The following is an 18,113-nucleotide window of genomic DNA, read 5'->3' as shown; positions in this document are numbered from 1 at the left end:
GGGTAAAAAATTCAAAAATAAAATTAAATAAATAAATAAGTTACTCTCAGTCAAAAGGCGTTTCTGAATTGCCTCGCTGCGCATGCCACACACTAACCTATCACGTATAGTACCACTCATTGATCTCCCAAATTCAGTGTTCATTCAGATAACTGTTTAAATACAGCCACAAACAGATTGATTCCCCCTCCTCTTGATTTCTCTTATGAAACCGGAATCTCTCTGCGATTATCAGTGGTTTGGGAGAATAATGTAATTTTAAGGTAGCCACAATTTCATCATATGATTTATCACCAGGCTTTTCAGGCGTTACTAGGCTGCGCAGTAGATTGAATGTTTTTCCTCCCAAAACAGTCAAAAATGTTGGCACAACGACTTCTGCTTTAATTCCATTTGCCTACACAAAGTACTCAAAACGTTCTGGGTAAGAACTCCACATTGTTCCATAGATTCATCAAATGTTCCTATTTTCGGTTTATTTTTCTTTCTCACACTTTTTAGACGGTCCCTTACACCAGACCCTTTTTTTCTTCTTTCTTTTAACTCAAGCTGACTTCACTTTCTCCCGCAGCGAAACTCTTCCTATCCCTCGAGGCTCTCGTTGCTGTGACATCAAAGGCTAGCTAGCATCACTCGACTGGCTAGCTCCACGTTTTGTTTTTGCGTCTTTCTACAGCGAAAAAAATAAATAACGAATTTAACTCAGAATTTCTGCCAAAGATGAGCACAAACGTGAGAACGTTTCTTAGTCCCCAGTTTTGATGTATAGCGCACTGTATACAACTAATATAAGGACAGGACATGTGACGGAAACAGAAATTAACGTTGGCATTGTATAATGCGTTTCACAGGAAGAACATTCCAAGCATTTCAACGTAGGTAAGCAAGGGGGGTTTACAGGTACCCTAAAGGGACAAAACTAGAAAATCGATCCATAACATCACAGTTTTGACATAATTCATTAATATTAATTTTAACAAAGATCCTGGTTTTTCTGACAGTATTGAGGGGGTAAATGCTCTCCATTTACCCAGGGGACTGACTATATACCTTCTGTTGCTGAGTGGCTTCCAGCACTTCCTTGGTGCGGAGCACAAGCTGCTCCTTATCTTTCATCTCCTGCTCCAGGACTGCTACGCGTGTCTGCAGCTGGTTCACCTGACGCTCCTTCTCGTGACACTCCGTGTCCAGGGTGCCGTTCTCCCTCCGAAGAGACAGGGCCTGCTGCTTCGCTCGCTGAGACTCCTGTTCTCACATACACACTTGTCAGCAGGTTATTTAGACATTGGTGGTCGGCAAGATTTCAAGTTCTCTATTAATTCAGGAATTCAATATGGATGTAAAACAAAAAAACACACATGATATGAACCGACAGATACTTATCCTAGGAGCGTTTCAGACTTAAATTTTTTAACTGTTCACAAAAGTGGCAGTTTTTATGAAATTTCCCCCACTAAATGAAGGCCCCTTACGTCCCCCCCTCACCTCTTCCAGTCCCACTAGTTTGGCTTTGAAGTCACGGATGGTGGACTCGCTCTTGTATCTCTTCTCAGTCAGGTCCCTGTTGGAGGTCTCAAGCTCAGCCAACCTGCTCTGCAGCTGCTGGGTGCTCTTAGAGTGGGCTCCCTCCAGCTCCCGGCGCAGCTGCTCGTTTTGCTGCTGCAGCCTGGTTTGTGTCTGCACAGGGCGAGATGAGAAACACCACAAGAGAAAACCACTTATTTTTGAGAGAAATCATATAAAATCAAAAACTACGTTAATAGAAGTGAGCTTCTAATTTTTTCTAGCTTTCAAATAGGCACATTCTTCTCTCCCCTAGGTCTTTAGTGTACAAGAGAATGTAGTGTACCATGTTTTCTGTCAATATACATAGTAAAATAATGGTTTATTAATAAACAACTCCAAGGGGGCCACTTTTTCTCTCCCAAATTCTATTTTATATTTTCCCAAATTCTGTTCCTCAGTTTATTTTTCCGGGTTTAAGATTCATTTTGTTTTTCACTCTCAAAATTACAATAGTTCATAAAGAAACAGATGTTCTGGGTTGATGTCAATGCTTAAAATCACAGAACACTTTCTTTTATGTCTGGAAGATTTGTGTGTAATACCCCTTTAATTGCGCATCTAGAGAGTGAGGAATGTGCCATCGAATGTTCTGGTCTGGTGATGGTTCTGTGCTGCTGCTGCTCATTTCACAGCAAAGTTTGCAAATAAATAATAGATACAAATGAAATACTTACTCATTATATAATTCTCCCAGGTAAACTTACTTTGCAGTTAACATTTAATTGAGAAGGTTTTTGGGAAAGTGTTCCTGTCAACCCACAAGACCATTATCACATCAACTGGCCACTAATGGAGTGATAGACAAACGGGGGCAATATTTCTGGAAATGAATTGGCAGATAGTGTTAGGTTTGGCTTTTTAAGCCAATAGCGGGATTATTTCAATGTGTTAATTAGATAGTAGCAGGGAGCTTTCGGTGTCTACTTGTGAGATTTGTTCATGACAGTTTTCGGTGGAACACGTGAAAATTGCACGTAATTTCAGAATTGTTTGGCGAGCTTCTCATTAGGTGGGCTGCGAGCTACTGGTAGCTCGCTATAAACCTGTTGGAGACCCCAGTCATCTCAAATAGATAAAAAAAACATTCAAGGTTTTATGGCTTCTGATAACTGGAATAGCACTTAGACGATTTCAGGCAGTTAACTAAACATCATACTTATAATATGAGAAGTTACTTGATACCTCCAAAGCGTTCTCCCGCTCTGCAGTGAGGTCCTGAGAGTGGCGGCTCGACAGAGCGCTTGTTTGGCTGGTCCACTCAGACCGAAGCTTGTCTAGCTCTCTGCTCTTCTCCGACAGAGTCTGTAAGACACGTTTATATGAAAGGTGACCTTTTTAAAAATCGGGACCCACTTAAGATGTTACTTCTCCCGCCTACATTTTAAGATGAATCAATCAATTCAGATCAACTACTGCTTTACCTGTTGTGTGTAGCTGAGCTGCCTCGAGAGATCATCTTCAGTCTTCTTCAGCCTCTGTTCCAACTGCTGCTTCTCCTCCTGACAGATCAAAATGGGGGGATAACTTAAAATACAACGAAGAAGTTTCTCAGACTTTAGTATACTGCAGTCTGTGTTGCTTCATGGAATCTCCCAAGGTCCTTCATAGGTCTGCTATCAACCATTCCCAAGACTGAGGTCACAAAGACAACTAGGGGTGGTTTCCCAGACACAGATGAATCCTACTCCAGGACTAAAACCAACCTCAATGGAAAAACTCCATCAAAAATGTTTATTTTAATTTATTTAAATTTGATCCAGGACAAGGCTAAATCTGTGTCCCCGAAACTAGTGTTTCTGAGGGAGTTACGGGAGATTCACTTACCTTCACACAGGAGAGACAAACTGCCAGGTACTTCTTGATCTCCACGTCAGTGCCATGTAGCAGCTTCAGAGACAGGTGAGTGAGGTGCTTGAATGCGTTGGTCTCCACAACATTGAGGTTGGCAGGGCTGTGGTCTAATACTGGGGATGATGGAGATGACAACTGGAGCAGAAATCTAGGGAAAGGAGAGCAAAGAGACATCACATGTCCATGATCTCACAGTTAGTGGAGACATTCAACGAGCTGAGAGTCTTCTCACCTTGGATTCTCTTTGTCTTGCTCCGAGATACACTGGTTTAGCAGGTCTATAAACTTCTGAGGAAAGGACGCAAAGTCTACCAACAGGCCCTGTTGAACTTTCAAACTGATGACAGAGAAGATGTAGGATTAGTGTATGCTCATTATAGTGGGCACAACAACTGAATTGTAAGATACCTTTGAAAATCCTCTTCTGATATGGCAAGGTTGTACAGAAAATAAGGGTCGGTGTCATCTGTCAGTCTCACCAGCAGATCCTAGAATGCAAAGTTGTGTTAGTTACAGTGGCTTTGTCACTAACTACTACCTTGAGGGAAGGACTGACATTTGGGAAAAGCAGACGTGATAGGGAATCCCTTGAACAGGGGAAGTGCATCGTCAACTAACGTCAATCATTAAGCAGAATCCAGTCGCTAATGTTTGTAGGTCAGCCCTTGAAAACCATTAAGGTCCATGAATAATCTAACCCATGCATACCACCCTTTTGCAACATTCACTTCCATAAAAAAAAAACACTAACAGTTATGTGGCTGTAATGATGCATTGCTAATTAGGACTGGTGCTTCTCCATGGTGTTGTACCATGAAGTGAGTGACAGGAAACTTTGTGTTGTTGATTGATATCTGTTCAGCGGAAGTTACCCCACCGTGGTATTATGTTGTATTGATGAGTCTATCTTTATGTTGGGTATTTATGCATGCCCACAGTAGTAAGCAATGCATTTCGAGATCAATGCACTGGTTTCTGAAACACTGCTCATTCACACTATATAAAAGGAGGGAGGGTGATGATGGGAAAAGAATCCAGCCTTGCAAAACACCAACCAAGGTTGTAAGCACCACTTACCCTTTTGTGGACTGGATTAGTTGTTAATTGAAGCTCAATGCCGACTCTGATATTTCCTCTCCTGTAATGTAAAGATAGCCAGAAAGATTCAATCGATGTATTTGTAGTCGTAACATACAACGCCATTGATATATTTGTTATTATCAAGCGCCATCTGGCGAATGGCGAAGATGACATTTAACGTTACTGAACATGCTAACTTAGCTAGCTAGCAATGTAACGCGTAGCACAGGTTGCTGGATAGTCTGTAGCTAGCTGATGCCCAGACACGACTATATCAAATTGATGAGCTATCTAGTTAGGCCGCAAGTGTCGATATTGCTTGATATCTAGGTAGTTACAGTAGCTAGATAACGTTAATTATGCTAGCTAGTTAACGGTAACGTTAGCAATCAATCGAACTTACCTTTCTTCGCAATCTTTGCATTTGACGTGCACTTGCAATCGCTTGTTGAAAAGTGTTTCTGTCATGATTGTTTCATACTCCCAAAAATGTAGTGTCTAAATTGCAAATTCCAAGGTTAGATTTGTATGGCCTTGGTTTAAAAAAAAATAGTCTCTTCAATTTCGAGTTTGGCGCTTCTCTCCCGCGAATAACCGTTGGGGAAACATCCATTTGAGAAAGAGGCGACGGAAGTAACGTCGAGAAATAATGTGCGCGTTCCAGATCGTCTAAATTGCAGACGAGTGGTGGAATAGCACAATGTGCTGCTTCACTTGTTGATCGTTCTTACAGTCAAACTACAACAACACCACATTAACTACACTCTATAGCTACTACTGGGTATAAATGTGTAAAACATACTCAGTCATTGAGTTGCAGCTTCGTGAAATGTAGACCACCTGGAACGCGTCCCCATTCTATGGTACTGTAGTTGGATGACGTGATAACTATACGGAAGTTGTAAACATGGAGGTCCCCACCGCGGACGGCGTGTCTGCACCTCTGCCTGGAAGATGTGCTTTTTACGTGGAAAAGAAAAAACGATACTGCAAAATGATAGTTGGAAGTGGAAAAGCATATTGTGGGGAACATGCTAATGCGGTAAGTAGAGCAGGACACCACCACACTGTTTGACACAACTGTCAAAATATTCCCAGCCACGGCTAGCCCCATAAACTACCCCCTGACCGTGGGGGATTGGTGTATGTTACTGTTATGGCAACTGAAGATAGCTGACTAAACTCCACTCCATGGTGAATGAAGTTTGAAATGAACTCCACCAACGGAGTGATGCAGAGACCAGGCTAACTGGAATTCATCTCCCGACTACATCGATTCGGCCATAGACTAACAAAATATGGATGAATCAAATGCCGCGTTCATGTGCCAGTCGGAACTAGGGACCTCAAATGTTAGATGCAGCACGTGGATAACTACAACCAATTAGCAAGTCTGAACTCCCCGAGTTTCCTAGTTCCGACTAGAACGTGAACTAGACTGTAAAAAAACATGGATGAAGCCCTCACCCCATTGTTTCCAATGAGAATGCTCAGTGGCACATTTGATTATCAGGAAGTCATTTCAGCATGTCACCATCTTACTACATGGAGGAGTTTTTGGAAACGTTACATGTACAGTTTGAGTTACTCTAGGACAAGTTTCCTCAACTGGTGTTCCGCAGTCCGAATTTGGCATGCAGGAGGTTTTTATTTGTCCCCACAACTTTTCTAAGCATAAAAGACTAAAAACACCAGGAAATCAGCTTCAAGTGATTTTCATTTAGGAAATATATTCCCAAGTATTCACACACAGAGAGAAACGTGTTTGTATACAAATGTAAGCAAGTTTTGAAATGATCTATATGGGATTCTTGCGGTCAAATTGCAATTTACAAATTATTTGTAGTTATGTTCCAGACCGACCATCGAGTCATGGGGAAAAAAACAGCCCGCTGCTGAACCTAGTTGATGATCCCTGCTCTAGGAAGTGATGTTGCAGGCTAGCTCAGTGCTGCCACCTCTCATGGAGTAACTCAAGTTGAATGCTGACCAAGGTACTGCAGGCTGGCATTAGCGACAAAATTATCTTTATAACATTGTCTGTGTATGATTTTAAAGTAATCGGTTCAAATTAGGGATGCAAGATATATCGGTGAAGATATCGGAATCAGCCGATATTAGCTAAAAATGCCAACGTCGGTATCCGCCCGGTGTCTAGTATAACGCCGGTGTGAAAGCTGACGTGCATACCTATATGACGCAATGACGTCACGTAAAATGTTGTATTACATGTGCAATAGCGTCACTGCTATGAGCTTCACAACATACTATGGAACACCGTTTGGGTCTTGGTGTGTCAAAAAAAGACACACGTCAAATAACACTATTTGTGTTAAATAAGCTTTTAATTTGACACTTGTCAAATAACACAGTTCTATTATAGAATGTTGTGTGTTCTCAATTTGCACATGCAAGCCAAGCTCCACCACTACTATCAGTAGTACTGTCAAAGCTGTACAAAAAAGTCTGCAACAAGCCACGAACCCTGCTGCCCAAAGCTAATGTTATAAGCAGACAGCTAGCTTCATCTGGCTAGTGAGGCTCGACTGGACCAGGTTATAAGTTGTGAAGCTAGCCACAATAAGGATTAGGCACAATAGTGGCATTTGTGATTTGCCTTCAAAGTAAAAGTAACCCTTTGAAAGTGATGCCCACAGAAGACAACTGGGAAGAGTTTACGCAAATATTAGCATTGTAGCTCTTATCACAGAACTGTGACTGTGAAATCACCTCCCCAGTCAGCCAATTGTGTATTGACAGTCTAATTTCGCTGTACAGCTTTACCTAAGGATTGGGGATCAATGAAATGGGGTATCAGTCTACTGGGGCGGCAGGGTAGCCTAGTGGTTAGAGCGTTGGACTAGTAACCGGAAGGTTGTGAGTTCAAACCCCCGAGCTGACAAGGTACAAATCTGTCGTTCTGCCCCTGAACAGGCAGTTAACCCACTGTTCCCAGGCCGTCATTGAAAATAAGAATGTGTTCTTAACTGACTTGCCTGGTTAAATAAAGGTTAAAAAAAAAAAAAAAAAAAAAAAAAAAAAAAAATACCCAATATATTTTTTCCCAAAGTCCTCCTCAGAGTTATCAGACTCCAAAACATCCACGCAGTATTCTTTTTCCTCTGGAATACTGTTCAATACACATAGGTTGACAATAAATGTGGCTCAATTCACAGTTGTTTCAGTCCCGCAATAAGTGCTACGACACTAATGTTCTCTGGGTGTCACTAAGTAGACTGATACCCCATGTCATTGATCCACAATCCATAGCTAAGGCTGTACAGTGAAATAAGTATGCCCCCGATGCAATTATAAAGTATAGTAAAAGATTTTTGTCAAATTAACAAATTGTTGTCTTTTGACATTATATAACATTCCAACCTCGTTTTGCATGATCTATTCAATTATGGCATACTTCTACAATTTGTTTTAATTTGCATCACTGTCAATTACATATTTTATTTTGAAGGCTAACTGCAAAGTCCACTACTGTGGCTAATTCCTATTGTGGCTAGCTCCACATAGATTGGTCCGACCACCATTAATCAAATAAGAACTGTCTTATAAATTAGGGTTAATTTAGATGACACCTATATAGTTACAGTTGAAGTCGGAAGATTACATACTTAGGTTGGAGTCATTAAAACTTGTTTTTCAAACGCTCCACAAATTTCTTGTTAACTATAGTTTTTGCAAGTCGGTTAGGATATCTACTTTGTGCATGACACAAGTAATTTTTCCAACAATTGTTTACAGACAGATTATTTTACTGTATCACAATTCCAGTGGGTCAGAAGTTTACATACAGCGAGTTGACTGTGCCTTTAAACAGCTTGGAAAATTCCAGAAAATGATGTCATGGCTTTAGAAGCTTCTGATAGGCTAATTGACATCATTTAAAAAATATATATATAAAATAAACTGTTATTTGTCACATGCACATGGTTAGCAGATGTTAATGTGAGTGTAGCGAAATGCTTGTGCTTCTAGTTCCGACAATGCAGTAATAACCAACGAGTAATCTAACCTAACAATTCCAAAACTACTACCTTATACACACAAGTGTAAAGGGATAAAGAATATGTACATAAAGATATATGAATGAGTGATGGTACAGAACGGCATAGGCAAGATGCAGTAGATGGTATCGAGTACAGTATATACATATGAGATGAGTAATGTAGGGTATGTAAACAAAGTGGCATAGTTTAAAGTGGCTAGTGATGCATGTATTACATAAAGATGCAGTAGATGGTATTGAGTACAGTATATACATATGAGATGAATAATGTAGGGTATGTAAACATTATATTAAGTAGCATTGTTTAAAGTGGCTAGTGATATATATTTTACATCAATTTCCATCAATTCCCATTATTAAAGTGGCTGGAGTTGAGTCAGTGTGTTGGCAGCAGCCACTCAATGTTAGTGGTGGCTGTTTAACAGTCTGATGGCCTTGAGATAGAAGCTGTTTTTCAGTCTCTCGGTCCCAGCTTTGATGCACCTGTACTGACCTCGCCTTCTGGATGATAGCGGGGTGGGGTGAACAGGCAGTGGCTCGGGTGGTTGTTGTCCTTGATGAACTTTATGGCCTTCCTGTGACATCGGGTGGTGTAGGTGTCCTGGAGGGCAGGTAGTTTGCCCCCGGTGATGCGTTGTCCAGACCTCACTACCCTTTTTTAATGGGAGTATAGTACCTTTTTTTTTAATGACCGGCCTGATGGAAATGGGAAAGAAATTTGAACTTTCCAAATGTCTACAAAACAAAATATGCTAGACAAGGTATCTTTTTTGTGTCTGTAAAATTAATTATGCGAGAAATGTTGGTGGAAATGCTTTTATTCGCAAATATGGATATAATAACATATCAAAGTACACTTGGAGTCACGTGATGACTTGTGGTCCTCCTACAACTCGTCTGGAAAGCATGCTGTTTATTAGGATACAGATTAAATAAATTATGATGACCTTCACAGGGTAGTGAAAGTGCAAGGTGATGAGCTTGATTCTCCTTTCTATTAAATATGCAGGGTTTTATTCAGGTGACATGATCATTGATACTAGGCTGCCGTTTGACAAATAAAAATATTTATTTGTCCATAATAATCTCATGATATAGGCTATAGATGCGCTCTAGCCAACCGCTCAATACTCTATCTGCATTCTTTTGGCTAGAGCCAATTTTTATAACAAACATTTTTGTGAGAAAACCATCAGTAGAATTGAAAATGCGATGGAAACCCATTTAACTTGTATTTTATATTCGGTACATGGAATTTAACTGCAAAATGTATTTTTATGTGCATTACGTCATCACGCAGAGCCTTTTCTCTGCACGTTTGTACATTTGATGGAAACCTATCTCATATGTTTTTATGCAGATTTTAGAATATACACATGAAAATCTGTCGCCAATTGGATGAAAACCTAGCTAGTAGGAGTGATATACGTTTCATATTGCAACTTCTCCTCTTGTGCTGTGTTTAGGAAAAGGACTGTGAGAAAAAAAGAATACCATGTCCTCTGGATCCAAAACAGTAAGTTGGCACTTGGGAGAGACAAAATCCCAGATCTTATAAAGGTAAATTGTACAATTTCAGGAGAACCTCTAAATCTATGATTTCATCTGTCTTTGTAGCACTGTATTCGAAGATCTTTTAGCAAAACATCTGAAGAAGTGCAACTCCAGAGAGAAACCCAAACCTGTAAGTTGAATATACACTGATCAAAAATATGAACGCAACATGTAAAGTGTTGGTCCCATGTTTCATGAGCTGAAATAAACGATCCCAGAACATTTTCCAATCCAACTCACAAAAAGCTTCTTTCTCTCAGATTTTGTGCACAAATCCGTTAGTGAGCATTTCTCCTTTGCCAAGATAATCCATCCACCTGACAGGTGTGGCATATCAAGTAGCTGATTAAACAGCATAATCATTACACAGGTGCACCTTGTGCTGGGGAGAAAAGGCCACTAAAACATGTCGTTTTATCACACAACACAATGCCACAGATGTCTCAAGTTTTGAGGTAGAGTGTAATTGGCATGCTGACTGCAGGAATGTCCACCAGAGCTGTTGCCAGAGAATTTCATGTTTATTTCCCTACCATAAGCCGCCTCCGACGTTGTTTTAGAGAATTTGTCAGTTGAGGCCAACCTGCCTCACAACCGTAACCACGCCAGTCCTAGACCTCCAACATCCGGCTTTTTCACTTGCAGGATTTTCTGAGATGAATTTCTCCACAATTTGTCAGAAACCGTCTCAGGGAATCTCATCTGCGTGCTCGTTGTCCTCACCAGAGTTTTGACCTGACTCGAATTTGACGTCGTAAACGCTTTTAGTGGGCAAATGCTCACCTTCGATGGCCACTGGTACACTCAAGAAGTGTGCTGTTCATGGATGAATCCCAGTTTCAACTGTACCGGGCAGATGGCGTCGTGTGAGCGAGCGGTTTGCTGATGTCAGTGTTGTGAACAGAGTGCCCATGTTGCCGGTGAGGTTATGGTATGGGCAGGCATAAGCTACGGACAACGAACACAATTGCATTTTATCGATGGCAATTTGAATGCACAGATACCGTGACGAGATCCTGAGGTCCATTGTCGTGCCATTCATCAGCCGCCATCACCTCATGTTTCAGCTTGAAAATGCACGGCCCCATGTCGCAAGGAAAAGTACACATTTCATGGAAGATGAAAATGGCCGTTCTTCCATGGCCTGCATACTTACCAGACATGTCACCCATTGAGCATGTTTGGGATGCTCTGGGTTAACGTGTACGACAGCGTGTTCCAGTTCCCACCAATATCCAGCAACTTCACGCAGCAATTGAAGAGGAGTTGGACAACATTCCACAGGCCACAATCAACAGCCTGATCAACTCTATGCAAAGAAGATATGTTAAGCTGCATGAGGTGGTCACACTAGATACTGACTGGTTTTCTGATCCATAACCCTACTTTTTTAAGGTATCTGTGACCAACAGATGCATATCTGTATTCCCCATTTGTTCAGTGTAATTATGAGAAAACATACCCAGGTATCTCAAATACATTGGCATAAATGTCCCTTCTATTAGCCTAAATTGATTAATCTTTCTTTCTTCTATGCAAATGTAGCTGTTCTATGTGCAAGATATTAATGCTGGACCAGCCATTGTTGAGGACACCCCCAAAGATGAGGTAATGTCAGATGCATTTACATTGACGTGAAAGGCCATTCAACATTTTGCTAGTGTTGGAAGCTTAGCTGATTTCAGCATTGAGTCACTAAAGTGACATTATATACGAGAAACTGGGTGTATGTCTTATGAGCAGAACCTTAGAAAGATGCTGACATTACCTACAATAGAGAGACACCATGATTAAGGCCATACTTACATGATTCACTTTTTTTAGGTACCTTTATCAGATCGCAGCAAAGCAGAGTTGAACCTGCTCATAAAAAAACTGAAGACTGCCGTCAAAGGTAAGCAATACCTAACAGCATTCACTGACATGCTGAACATGATTCATCCAATGTGGTGCTTAATGTATGCGCCCCCAATATTTCTGCAGGGTTCAAATGCAAACATGAAGAAAATATACAATCTCACCCTGCTCTCCATGAAGCTTTGAATGATCCAAAGAATGGGGACTCTGCATTCAAACACCTGAAGCAACAGGTACTTTAATTTAATCTCACATGATTTGCATTAATTTATATACATTATCTTTCAATATAAATTAATGTATGATTTGCCTGTTTTAAAAGGCGTCCCTTTTAGGAAACATGGAGGATTTGCACCTGCTTGGACCTAACAGGTGTTTTGTTGAGTTTGGTGCAGGGAAAGGCAAGCTTTCCCACTGGATCCATGTCGCTCTGAAAGCCTATGACGACATCCATTTCCTGCTTGTGGAAAGATCAAGCGCTCGTTTTAAAGTATAACACCACCTGTTAAAACAGCTTATCTTTCAACCCGTTTATACATAAAGTGATGTATTTGGCTGTGCACACATCTTCACTGTTAGGTAATTGTCCCCCCAATTCATTCTCATTCAGGTAGATGGCAAACACCAGAATTCTGATACCAAATTTGAAAGACTACAAGTGGATATTCAGCACCTTGATTTGCGTAAGTAACTACATTTAAAAGCCACATTTTAATTTGAATAATATTTATTCACATTAAACAGTCAATCAGTTATCATGTAAAATACGTCATCACATACAGGCACCCTACCCTGTTAGTGTTTTCGGGAGGTGAAGTGGATTACACTTTTCAACACAGTGAAAGAGATGCCACACCCTCTAAAAATGTACCCGATGAGATCGCCCTTCAAACACAAGTTGGCACTGACAAATTGCCTGAGAAGCACACTTATATATTATGAAGATTAGAAGGATTTGTAAAGCCAAGTACATAGTTGATTTAAGAATTGAACAAAGCATTAGCAGGCACGTTGAGTTGAGTTTTTCTGAAACCTTTTCTTGTTATTTGCCTTTTAGGTCAAGTTCCTCTCCTCCAAGAAAAGGGACTTCCAGTGGTTGGAGTGGGCAAACACTTGTGTGGCGCAGCAACAGGTAAGACCAGGCACTACATCTCTGAGTACTAGGTCTCACCAAGGGGGAAAGATCTTGTACTGGAATCTTGAATGGTGTTGAATTTTGAAAGGCAACATAGAAGTGATTCCAAAAAGAATAGTTATTGATTAATGAGTCTTTGAGTCACTCCTTGCTCACTAACCTCCACCGCACTGAATAGACCTTGCTCTTCAATGCCTACTGGGCAGCTTGGAGACTGCACCCCATGGGATCAAAGATCAGCCACCCAGCAAGCGCTCAAAGCTCCAGCAGCAGCCTGGAGAGTCTACAGGACCGGAGCTTCAGCCCATTCCCAGGGTGGCAGGGGAGACAGCTGCCGGCCAGGAGCTGAGGGTGGGTGGGGTGGCCATCGCCTTGTGCTGCCACCACCGCTGTGACTGGAGGCATTATGTAGGCAAGGAGTTCTTCAAGGAGAAAGGACTAGGTGCCTCTGAGTTCGCTGCCTTCCTGCGCATGTCAAGTTGGGCGACCTGTGGCTCGAGACAAGCAACACAGACCTCTCCACCACAAGGTCAAACTGACCAAACATTTGAGGAAGAGGAGCACGAGGCGACAGAAGAGGCTGAATTAGACAGCTTGGAAGGGTGAGTATTGCCATTGAGCTGTAGAGACATACATTTCACCCATGTTGCATAGTCATTGTAACATAGACTGAAGACCTGTCGTCACATTGTGTCCAACATAAACCTCAATTGCTTAATATTTTTTCTTCTTCTGTACTATTAGAGTGTTGAATGCTGAGGACCGTGAACACATAGGACGCCTGTGCAAGCTGCTGATTGACCAGGGCAGGGTTCACTTCCTGCAGCAGAAGGGATTTGACTCCCGCCTACTCTACTACACCAGCTCAGATGTTTCTCTAGAAAACGTGTTGCTGACTGCACTTCCCGCCTCCCGGTGAAAATAAATTCCATTGACAGTGCAACCTGCACGGTGCACGGGCAGCACAACTCTCTATTTTGAGCAGTGCTATTTATCTTGATACTTTTCCTCTTTTTTTTTTTAAGCCCAAGAAAGCAAGAAACCTGTTTGCAGTTACAGAAAACATTACACTGGTAACAGAAGAAAACAGACTGTTAACAAGGCAAAAAGCTCAGGACATAGCAGACAAGACTATGGTTGGAGTCAATTCCATTTAAAGTTTAGTCATTTAATTTTTGTAAATTTATTTTTAAAATGTCCAGGAAATTAAGTGGATTTGACCCCAATGTTGGACAAGTTAGATTTCCCAAAAAGAGAAAGAAATGCTCAGAAGGACATGCTTGACAAGACCAGGCAGTCACCACACGGAAGACGAGACGCTGTCCACAACAGACAAGGCAGGAACCGACAGAGGCCAACATGAATGACTGCTACAGTAGGTCACAGTAACGGTGCAGATTCTGCCACAGCTTCAAGGGTCACATTTAGTTCTGAGGTGTAGTTTGACTCAGGTGCTGAAACAGACATTTCAAAGGGACAGTCATTAAAGAGCAATGCCGGGGGTCTACAAAAATGCAAATACCTTTTGGCACGATTTGTTCCAGGAACAATTAGTAATATCCCTCATAAATATTTATAGTAGTCAGCAAATGACAACGTGTCTTTGGAAGCTAGCTAGTGAGTCAAACTGCACTAGATGGCACCGTATAGAACGTAACGTTGGGTGGATGAGTTGAGGACTTTTCTCACCTCTTGGGACTGGGAGTGGTAACGTTAGCTTGTTTGCCTACTTTGTTTTTCTGCGTGGATTAAACTTGAATAAACTTTTCAATAATATGTCAGCTTACCCTGCTATTAGTCAACAGATCACCATATAGTTCAAGTACATATTTGTTGGTACATACGATTTACACGATGCATATTTAGCATGGCGTTAACTCTTTTCCGTGCCTCCTGGCAGTAGATGCGCATGAAATCTCGGCCAAACATCTCTCTGTCATCCTCATCCTCAGATTTCTTCGGGGCAGCAGGCAGCTCCACTTCATATGTTAGAGGGTTGTCTCTGAAATTCACAAACCTGCAAGTATAGCGACCATGATGAATGAAGATTAATTTGTTTTGATATAAAATACATTGATGGAAATCTTTTGCTAGTTTTAATATGAATATAAAGCTTTTGTAAATACAATTAATGACTCCTGGCTTACGTATTTGTTTACCCGCTTTTATTAGGTTAATTGTTGCCGATCTGGGCCAATACATTTGTTTGTCTACAGTCCACTCATCCCCAAAACAACCAATAGCTCCCACCCCTAGACATGGCACTCACCTGAGGTTGTTCATGTCCTCCATCATTGAGGGAATGTCATGTAGCTTATTGTTGCTAAGCACCAGCGTGTCCAGGCTTTGCATGTAACAGATGTTGTCAGGCAGGAACTCCAGTTCGTTCCTCTGCAGCCACATAGTATGCAGCTTCTCCATTCTGGACAGAGCAAGCACATATGTATGTAGTTTTTTTCTCTTGTGTATTTCTATCAATATGCTGTGCTTGCATATATGATTATGGTAGATGTGTGTAAGCCTACCTGTGGATGTCATGTGGTAAGCTCTGCAGCCGATTTCCACCCATATCCAACCATTCCAGGGCAGGCAGACTCACCACACTCTCTGGGATCTCTGTGAACTGGTTCATGGAGAGATCCAAGTGGCAAAGCTTCTTCAGGTTGCTAATCTGAGGACAACAGAATGGGGAATTAGCACAGTGAGGGACAAGCACATGAATCATCATGTACCTAGAAGGTTCCAATAAAGGAATATTTGTCAAAATGGCACGTTTCTATGTTTTGTAGTAAAAAATATTGAGAAACATAAGCGTTTCCAATGAAATCAACAAATTAGTAGGCAATGCCTACTCACAACTGGTCAAAATCACACAATGCACACCGATGATGTCATTGGAAATACTTAAATTCCTATATCTTTTTTTATTACAAAAAATAAAAAAGCAACATTTTCACATATGTTGATGGTGGGGTGGTTCTGGAGAGAATGAATAGGAAGTTGAAAAATGGTTTAGTTTCCCTTTAACGTTAAACCAACAATCATGCCATGTTGAGTACCTCTGATGGCAGCTCGTCAAGGTCCCTGTTCATTGCCAGCTCCAGTTTCTCCAGGTTCTCACAACAGCCCAGTTCTTCTGGAACACTTTGCACTCTATTGTAGCTCACCAGCAGCTCCCTTAGCCTGGTCAGTTTACCTAGAGAGGGAAAGCTACACAGTAGGTAATGTGTTCTGACACGAAGCACAAGTCATCACCCACTGGGCACAGACGTCAATTCAATGTCTATTCCATGTTGGTTCAACATACTTTCAATGAAATTACGTGGACGCTATGTTGATTCAACCAGTGTGTGCCCAGTGGGCAGCGCCTGTGATACATTCATTGAGGGGATGTTACATGTAACTGGTTTACTGACCAATCTCTTTTGGGATCTCTGTGATGGCATTTCGGGACAGGTCAAGAACAAGCAGATTCTCAAAGCTGGAAACGAAGCGGGGGATTGTCTGTAGTCCAACCCTGTGAAGCTGCCACTCCATGAGTTGAGGAAAGTGAACCAAGGCTCGAGGCAAAGTCTGTAAAAGAAGAGTATTCAACATAAAAAAAGGTTATCTGGTGCTATGCTTGTCAATTTTCCCCAAAAGTAGAGTTTGTCATCAAAATAGAACAGCAAGTGTTTTTACACAATCATACGGCATAGAGTTAAGATGATGGAAGGTACCTTCCATTCTTCTTTCTCTATCCTTAAAATGACACGTCCTTCCTCTGTCACCACCTTCTCTTTCAGCTTGGCCAATATAATCCGATCTTCCCAGTTATGTCTCACCCTTTGGTATAGATGTAGAGCAATACGTCATAGACAGGTCCAAGATATCTCAGTGGGTTTGGTCTCATTCACTTTCTATTAAGATGATGAAGGATAAATATCACTCACCTACCTACACCGGCCCTTTGTTCCTGTTGCTTCTGCAGATCTTGTTTCGTTTTCTTAATTCTAGTCTCCCAAAGGGACTTGATAGAGCTGACGGAGCCACTGCACACTGCCACCCCGGTCATGGTGACCCTACACCAACTGTTCAAACAGCTCCCAAAAAAGTCAACTCAAAACAGGACTGGAGTCTGGTTGATCACTGCTTCCCTTAATTAGCTGGACAGAGCTAGACAAGGACAGATGCAGGAAATTCTCTGCTCAGATTTATTCACTGCAGAAGGAAACTCACTCATAATGATGATTGATAACATAAGATTATTTAGCCTGTTTTTTATTTGGATTCATCTTCCATATCAAGAGGAGATTACTCTTTCACATAATTGACAAAAATGATTAAATACATCTGTCACACCAAATAGACTGTAAAGTTCAAGGAAGCACTAACACAATGTGCGAGTTCAAAACCGATTGGAGCACAGCTGTAGTAGTCCTGTAAGAAATGGTAAAATAGTACTTTCTAGATAGGACAGATTTGCTTCAAGAAAAACCTTGTAATAAATTCCTCACAAATCTCTTCAGTGTATTCCATTGTGTTGATGGAATAACTTCTTTGCTTTGAAAATCTTTTAACAGAGTAGCAATAGACCTCGTCCCATGTCTGTCAGTGGTGATGAAACGTGACCCTAGAGGAGGTCTAATTTTAGTCAGGGGTAGAACACTGAAAATAGTGTCGGTGGTCACATGCTAAACTTGGCACATGGACTTCTGTCTCCCCTGACAACACATACCTTCAGGAGACGGTAGAAAGAATAGAGTGAAATAGTTTGTGGTGGAAAACCTTCAATGTCCATGCAACATGTTTGTCCTCTGTTTAACAGGGAGTGAAATAAGAGTAATTTAGGATCAGCTCTATTTGTTTCAAAATCCAAAAGACAGACTAAAAGATTGAGCAATGGTCAATGGAAAGATGGTTACATTTGAAATAGACTGTAGGCCTATGTGATCTATAGACCTTTTAATAGTCATAAATAAATACTGGAAATGTTCAACCTGTACTTCTCTTCATGCCTTACTTTCAGGTTTGGTGACAACATTTCAGTTCCTATAGATAAGGGCAGTC

At 41.2% G+C, this 18,113-nt stretch overlaps 3 protein-coding genes across 3 annotated transcripts in view; 1 reads left to right on the top strand and 2 right to left on the bottom strand.

Annotated features, from left to right (window-relative positions):
- Nucleotides 1-5,357, bottom strand: part of sass6 (SAS-6 centriolar assembly protein) — a 22,327-nt gene extending 16,970 nt beyond the window's left edge. Inside the window, exons 1-9 of the mRNA XM_020480262.2 lie at nt 4,901-5,357; nt 4,495-4,555; nt 3,826-3,905; nt 3,650-3,754; nt 3,391-3,565; nt 2,988-3,065; nt 2,749-2,868; nt 1,486-1,677; nt 1,051-1,245 (exon numbers count right to left, since the gene is read on the bottom strand). Coding sequence (XP_020335851.1) covers nt 1,051-1,245; nt 1,486-1,677; nt 2,749-2,868; nt 2,988-3,065; nt 3,391-3,565; nt 3,650-3,754; nt 3,826-3,905; nt 4,495-4,555; nt 4,901-4,965 — 1,071 coding nt within the window. The 5' untranslated portion in view covers nt 4,966-5,357. The remainder of the gene's footprint in view (nt 1-1,050; nt 1,246-1,485; nt 1,678-2,748; nt 2,869-2,987; nt 3,066-3,390; nt 3,566-3,649; nt 3,755-3,825; nt 3,906-4,494; nt 4,556-4,900) is intronic.
- On the top strand, nt 5,176-15,825 carry trmt13 (tRNA methyltransferase 13). Its single transcript, XM_020480259.2, has 11 exons — nt 5,176-5,539; nt 9,985-10,034; nt 10,136-10,202; nt 11,618-11,680; nt 11,897-11,966; nt 12,056-12,162; nt 12,252-12,419; nt 12,540-12,612; nt 12,987-13,061; nt 13,243-13,666; nt 13,809-15,825. The coding sequence occupies exons 1-11, from the start codon at nt 5,405-5,407 to the stop codon at nt 13,981-13,983; spliced, it is 1,407 nt and encodes a 468-aa protein (XP_020335848.1). The 5' UTR covers nt 5,176-5,404; the 3' UTR covers nt 13,984-15,825.
- lrrc39 (leucine rich repeat containing 39) lies at nt 12,639-18,113 on the bottom strand. The gene is made up of 8 exons (XM_031822502.1): nt 16,997-18,113; nt 16,784-16,889; nt 16,481-16,637; nt 16,124-16,260; nt 15,590-15,735; nt 15,334-15,486; nt 14,909-15,081; nt 12,639-14,518 (listed from the first exon to the last, which is right to left on the bottom strand). Exons 1-8 carry the CDS (start codon nt 17,116-17,118, stop codon nt 14,445-14,447), a joined length of 1,068 nt encoding a protein of 355 aa, XP_031678362.1. The 5' UTR covers nt 17,119-18,113; the 3' UTR covers nt 12,639-14,444.

The sequence above is a fragment of the Oncorhynchus kisutch genome, linkage group LG4 (genome assembly GCF_002021735.2).
Source record: "Oncorhynchus kisutch isolate 150728-3 linkage group LG4, Okis_V2, whole genome shotgun sequence".
Taxonomy (NCBI): domain Eukaryota; kingdom Metazoa; phylum Chordata; class Actinopteri; order Salmoniformes; family Salmonidae; genus Oncorhynchus; species Oncorhynchus kisutch.
Note: the sequence above shows the minus strand (reverse complement) of the source record. Positions and strands in the feature narration are given on the sequence as shown.